General features: G+C 42.3%; 1 protein-coding gene across 1 annotated transcript; it reads left to right on the top strand.

Annotated features, from left to right (window-relative positions):
- The first annotated feature begins 2,976 nt into the window (after positions 1-2,976).
- Positions 2,977-6,880, top strand: LOC122408821 (uncharacterized). The gene is made up of 3 exons (XM_043415885.1): positions 2,977-3,111; positions 4,160-4,346; positions 5,047-6,880. The coding sequence occupies exons 1-3, from the start codon at positions 3,103-3,105 to the stop codon at positions 5,823-5,825; spliced, it is 975 nt and encodes a 324-aa protein (XP_043271820.1). The 5' UTR covers positions 2,977-3,102; the 3' UTR covers positions 5,826-6,880.

Below are 6,880 nucleotides of genomic sequence, written 5' to 3' on the forward strand. Positions count from 1 at the left end.
TGGAGTGGATGAAACGTAAAGGAGAAAAGATAAAGAAGATTCGGTCCGTACGTGGAAGCAGCCTGGCACAGGGCTTTTAGTGCCAATGTCAAATCCAACGCAGTAAACACACCCACGTTAGCCCATTGTTCGAGAGAGCGATGAATTATTCGCGCCCGGATTCGCGGCGAGCCATGCGCGAACCTGGCTGAGTAACTCGAATGGAATTAACGCGGAGAATGGGACGAGCGCCCGGACAAACCCTCCGTATATCTATACGCGGTGTGTATTATGCATGTGGCGACTGCACTCGCCACCTCATTTATTTTCCATACCCAGCATAATTCCAGTCAATCTCAATCATTCCCCCGGCCCAGCGGCCTCGGTTACCCAAATTGGCCGAATACGTGTAAGCGTGTTCTCTATCGGCCACGTAAATTCACTTCGACATCCATTATTCCGCCGCAATTCCAATTAATCCTCCAAGAAATTGTATTACATTCAATCATTTTCAACACCGTTGCCTGCGTACAACGCCCTATGCAAAAATTCTCGTTCCTCTCAGCGTGTGCAAACCGGGGGCATCCTCATACGGTCCGCGGAATTCATTGGACGTGCTCGAAGCGCCCACTGCCGGCTATCGTTCACCGGCGACGATGTAACATTCGTTATGAAACGGAGAGATCAGTTTTAGATACGAAATTATATTCAGTTTATTTCGTTATGGAAAATCCTCGTTACGAGATACGGATGCGCAGTCAGGTGTTGCGTATGCTCAAGTATTACTGCTTGTGACATCATCGCATGCCGGGACAACTTGTCTTCGACTCGATTTCAAGAGCAGATTAATAAGTTCGTTGATCCATCTTTTTCGCGGTGTGCCGTTAGAATCCTTTCGACGCTCAAGAATCCGCGGCCTCTGCGCCGAGTTCTCGGGTTAATATATGATTTCAGGGTTGTCACGAGCCATCGAAAAAATCGTTTTTCATGTAGATTGAGAAAAAAAATCGTTGTAGCGAGTAAATGTATTTAGTTGATATTTTTGTTGCTTTATCTTACGTCCACTTGCGATAAATAAATTCATTTATCCGAATCTCTGAATTTTTTTGTTTATGTTAATTAACTAATCGAGTGAAACCGATTATGAAATCGAGTGAAATCGAGTTAAAAGAACTCGAAACATTTGTTTATTTGTACTTAATTCACGTACACTTTTATGATATATTTATTTGAATATCGAGTGCTGAAATATCTCAATGTTGAGAATGATTAATATTTCGTGAATCGAATCATACTGGTCAGTTCAATATAACCCAAAATTTGTTGAAATGTTTTATTATATGAGCCAACAGATTTTTCAAGAATAAATTATTTTGATAGTCGGATTTTTTCTTCGTGTAGCTTAAAATTATTGTCCATACAAGTGTCTACCTCGAAAGAAAGTTCGGTATATTTTATGCATGTATAATTTAGTTAAACGAATTTGTTTATTTATTAACTAACCAATTAAATTTCTGCCTGATCAAATAGTTGATTTTCTCTATTTTAATTGTTGGTACGAAAAAATTTTTTTCGTAAGTTTTCCTATAGTTTTCGGATGCATTAACTAATATTTTATCTAATCCAGATCGCCATCTATTTGAATAATTATCTAAATATTTTGTGAAATTTATTAAATATTTTTTCGTGCGTATGGGACTTTATGGGATTTTAGTTGAATTGATAATTTTCCAAGTGTTTCAACGGTTTCAGCCAAATTTTTTCTCAGTGTAAAGAATATTTTCGGACTGTGCATTATTTAATCGTCTGTAAAACATTCTGAAATTGGACTTTTTATGCCAATCGTATTTTACAGGATATTACGTTTGTCGTGTTCGGAGGTATTATGGGATGGTACACTTTTATTATGCACTCGGAATAAGACAGTCCATTCGCGAAATGAGAATACTGCGGTAAACAGAAATTTCGTTTGTTGACAGCTCATTTTCGTAGTCGCCATTATTTCGCGAGTGGCGTTGTAATGTGTCACGTGTCACTCCTCGAGATTATCCATCAAAAATTGTAAACGTATGAGATTGTGCGATGCTGCTGTTGCTCCCCTCGTTTTATGGGGTTTCGGAGAAAGAGTCATCACCAGCACCAGTGGATTTTCTCGATCGTTCGTGTCCACACACACACACACACACACATACACACACACACGTGAAAATGGAATATAAGCATACGCGCGTATAACGTGAGCGTATTCCTTAAATTTTATAGTCCAGAATGCAATGTTATAGGAGCGTAAAGAGGATTACGTACAGCATCCGCGGAGGCATGAGCGCAGCGTGCGTTTTCAGCGGTAAAGAATAAAGTCAAAGCTATTCGCGGGGGAAAAAAAAGGAAAAAAAGCAAAAGGAAATAAGAAAAAACGAAAGGGAAGAGAACGAAAAGATTTGCGGGGTCCGAAGCCCGAGTGCTGGACTGAACGAAAGAGAAGGGAGAAGGGAGACGGAGAGAAAGAGCGAAAGAAATGAGACGGAGAGCAGGAAAAAAAGAATGGATGAACGAGGGTTGGGATAGGGGCTCGTGTAAGCAAGTGGAGACTCGTGCTCTCGTCGCGAGTTCGCTGAAACCAATAAAGCTTGATTTATCGGTGTGGAAATCGAACTCGGGGTGATTTGTGGTCATGGGGCACTCTAGTGAGTGAGAGAACTGCGGCAAAAGTGCTCTTTAGAGGGCCCTAACAGAGCGGGCATCGAATAAGAGGAATGAAAGAGAGGGAAAGGGATAAATGGTACTGGACAAGCAGCGACCCTGCTGCTTCAGTGATGATGATGATGATGATGATGATGATCGTCATCATCATCATCATCATCATCATGGCGCGACGATCGCATGTGGTGGGGGGCACATCTCGAGTACCTACTCGGGGGTACTATCGCCTCCGCTGCTAGGAGGACCCTATATAAGACGATGCAACGTATCCCGCCGCCCTAACACTTGCATCTTCGCTTCTACACGCCCAGTTTGTGTTTTATTCAATATCGAATAATCGGTAAATTCGTACGTTCATAAGTATTTGTCTGTGCGGTTGTCGTTGAAATTTTATTGAAATTTTTGACCTCGCGACGCTTGAAAATGATTGCTGTGAGTAATTCTTATTGACGAAAATGGCATCCGGGTGAATCGTGATTAGACGCGAAAGCCTCGCGCGCTATTCCAGTTCCATTTTTCCCATTGGATTAGAGCTTTAGTAGTTCGGCCGTTCTATGGCTAGTCAAGTTTGCAACTACTTTATGTTCATTAATTTTAAGTATAAATTAATAATAAAATTTGAGAATATTTTTATCACAAAAATGTAATAAAATGCTTTAAAAATATGATAAGAGATCAAATTTATACTTCAACTTGACCAGTTAGTGGGATTGAGTCGGTACCGATGACACTTGAAATGCACTTATTCTAGGGAACATTTTTATTGCGCGAAAGAAAGTTTACATCGGTCTAATCGCACGGAGAAAAAGCGATGGTCAATTCGTTGAAAAAAGCGAAGTTACTAGACGAATGAAAGCACGGGAGTCAGTCTCAAAAATAAATTTGATGAAATTTCCGCGATCCCCGAATTTGCCCGGAGTTCAATCAGTTGTTACCAGCAGTTCAAAGTAGTGACTGACATCCGCGTTCGACGCGTCAAAAACTGAAGTTTTTCCATGTTTTCTTTCTTAGAAGCCCCGTAAGGTAGTGCTTTTATTAAAAGAAACGGAATCTGTGATAAATTTTGTACACGATATAAACTTTTCCGCGAAGCTCGAACACCGTGCAATTTTTTTCCCAATTAATATTTTGAATTTAAAAAACTCAAAATTGTAAATGAAATAATTGAAAATTTTGCCCCTTAAGACGCCCCGGAACTGTGTTTATCGTTGTCAGGAGACCTTAAACTATTATTTACCTCAAAAAAAGTGGACCTTCACCGTACTTTATCGAACGGGCGAACTTTTTTTAACAGCCTGTTCCTTGGCTATATGTATCATTCGTTTTCCCATAAGCTCGTTCGACGTGCAGCTAATCTTTGTCTCAAATAACCTCATTCGATATCGAAAATTCAATTGGACGAGGAAGTCTCGATAATCCAAGTTGTCATCAGAAGTGCGCTCTTATTGATGACAACTCCTTATTGTCGTTCGTATCTCAGGTGTTGCTGATGATCAGCAGCTTTTTGGGGCTCAACTCCGCCTCGCCAATAGCCAATTATTGGCTGACTCCTCTAGCATCGTTGAATCAGTATCACACTCAAGATGCTTCGGGATCGTACCGATACGGATATACCGGACCTCATCATGCGAAGATGGAAACGAGAACGAACGGAGTCACGCAGGGTGGTGAGTTCGAAAAGTCGGACAATTCTCGTTATTAGTTAATTGGCTCGTACGTCTTCGTTTATGTACTTATGTAATAAATATAGACGCAGCGGCCTCCCGACGCCGAGTAATTGCAATGAACTTTCGCAACGATTCTCCGCCCTCTTAATTCAAAAGTTTCTTACTTAATAGTTGTACTATTTTTAATTGGAATCGTAAAGCTTTCGCGTGAAAAACTCGATGACCAATATCTTTCGATATACTCGCTTCGCTGCTAGAAGCGAAAGTTTCGAGTTTTGAAGCATTCTTTGATGAGTGACAAGTCATTTACGAATTGAATGACCATTTGTCCTACTTGGAATATCGGAATGCGGAGTATCGTTGTTATTGTTGCGAGTACATAACGTAAAATGAAGATTTTTACGACGAAGCAACGTTCGCCTCCCACTCGTGATGGGACCTACATGAATTTTACTCGACGCCTTGAATTTTCGTCCCCTCCAATGAGAATGTAACAAAATTTATGAATGAGCGTTTATGACGAGTAGATTCGCTTCCACACGAATATCGGCTCGGTACATTGAAGAGTTTCGAAACGAAGACTCGAGGATTTGCCTCCGCTCGATCGCGCTTCGATTTTTCGCAGTGATTCTTACGATAATTTCTCACCCCATTAATTCGTAAAGAAATAACTAAAATGGGGCTTTTTTAAAACTCGCAGGTTATTCGTACATCGATGCGAATGGGATTCTCCAAACGGTGGCTTATTCGGCAGACCCGGAGAAAGGCTTCCGCGTGAGGGCGAGTAATTTACCGAAAGATCCGGAGAGTCCAGTCCAGCCGATGAGTGAAACGCCCGAAGTGGCAGCAGCTCGAAAACGACACCTCGAGGAGTTGGAGAAAATATCAGCCGAAAACCTGTCGCAAGTTTCCACGGAAAATGCCTTCTACAGAGACCACAATAAAAAGCAGGTTCAACGCGACACCGTCGAGAAAGCACTGTCCGGAGGGGAAGATCCGACCGGAAGCGACTCGAAGAATCCGTTTTTATTGAGCGGTTTGGAAGCCTCGAGAATCGAGATTCCCAAGCCTGATCCAAGTTTATTGAAAATCGAGGGCAACCGGAGAGACGCCAGCTCACAGAACGAAAATTATCATCAGAATACGAATTACCAGAACCTCGAGGGCTCGACGAGCGTCGTCCCCCTGCCGAGTCTGCACAGAAGCATCGTCGCACCAGCGGCTGCCGATTCTTTCGTCTTGCCGGTCCTCCCGTACAGACTTCTTCACAGTTCTCTTCGCCACACTCAAGACTCGCTGGGCCAATACGATTACAGTTACGTGGGCGACACCAGTTCGAAAACGGAATCCCGATCGCTCGACGGCACGACGAGGGGCGCTTACAGTTACGTCGACGCCAACGGTTTGTTACAACAAGTACACTACATCGCCGATCACAATGGATTCCGAGTTCTAGCTACCAATTTACCTGAAGCTTGAGTCCTCCCATTTTCTCCAAGTTCCACGACCGTTAACGAGAGCTTTTTCTTCGCCTAATATTTTTTCACGAGTTCTTTTTCCCTTACCCGCATCGTTATTTAGGGCCGCAGGGCTTTTCCTCAGCGACCACTCTCCGACCAGCTTCGAGCGGTTCAATTGACCGGGAAAATCCATCGCCAATTTGAGTCGAACTTGCGTAAAGGATCGAGTGAAAACGACGATCCAACCTCCCGTCGAGCCATTGAATGGTTCCTCCAATTTCGAGTGTTCGAATCCCACGCGGCTGAGAAAAAAATCCATAAAATCCGGAGCGCATTTCGTAAGGTTTCCCGTCCCGATTGAACCGCATCAAGTATTTTGATTGGATTTTTTCCTCTGAAAAAAAAAAGAGAGAGAACAAAATTAACGAGGCTCGAGTTTCCAATTTTTTTTCCAAGCCTAACAAATCACCGCTTTCTGGAAATTCTTTCCCTACGAAACTATCCTTCTGTCCCCGAGACCCTTTTCCCGCGAATTTCGCTCGAGTACGTTCCATAAAGTAGCCCCGAATTCGCTTACACGATTATTGGAGACGGTACCGACAATGTTGAGCTCAAAAAGACGACTCTTCGGCTCGAATGAACGAGGATCCTTGCCCATTTACCATTCGATGTGACAATTTTTGTTTGATCGTTCAGGCACAGACGAAATCTCGTTGAATACAATGACACATTGTTCGACTGAATCATCGCGGATTAAAATGCCTTTAAGAGTCGTGTATACGAGCTCGATCGGTGCGAACGTACTTGACTCGCATTCGCATAAATTTATGAACATTTGCTTTCATGTCGTAATCGTATATGATAATATTGAAAGGTGTCGTCGTTCGACATCGTCCTCCGTGCATTGTACGAGCATTATCGCATTCCCACCTCGACGTTATACACATGCATTTATGCATAAATACAAGTTTGTGTGTGTATTTTCATGTGTGCCGGAAATATCATTAGCAGCAATACCAAGTTAATGTAATAATGCGACGTTGAATAATAAAACAATGAACATTTTTTATTTTA

The sequence above is a fragment of the Venturia canescens genome, chromosome 4, assembly GCF_019457755.1.
Source record: "Venturia canescens isolate UGA chromosome 4, ASM1945775v1, whole genome shotgun sequence".
In the NCBI taxonomy this organism is placed as follows: Eukaryota; Metazoa; Arthropoda; class Insecta; order Hymenoptera; family Ichneumonidae; genus Venturia; species Venturia canescens.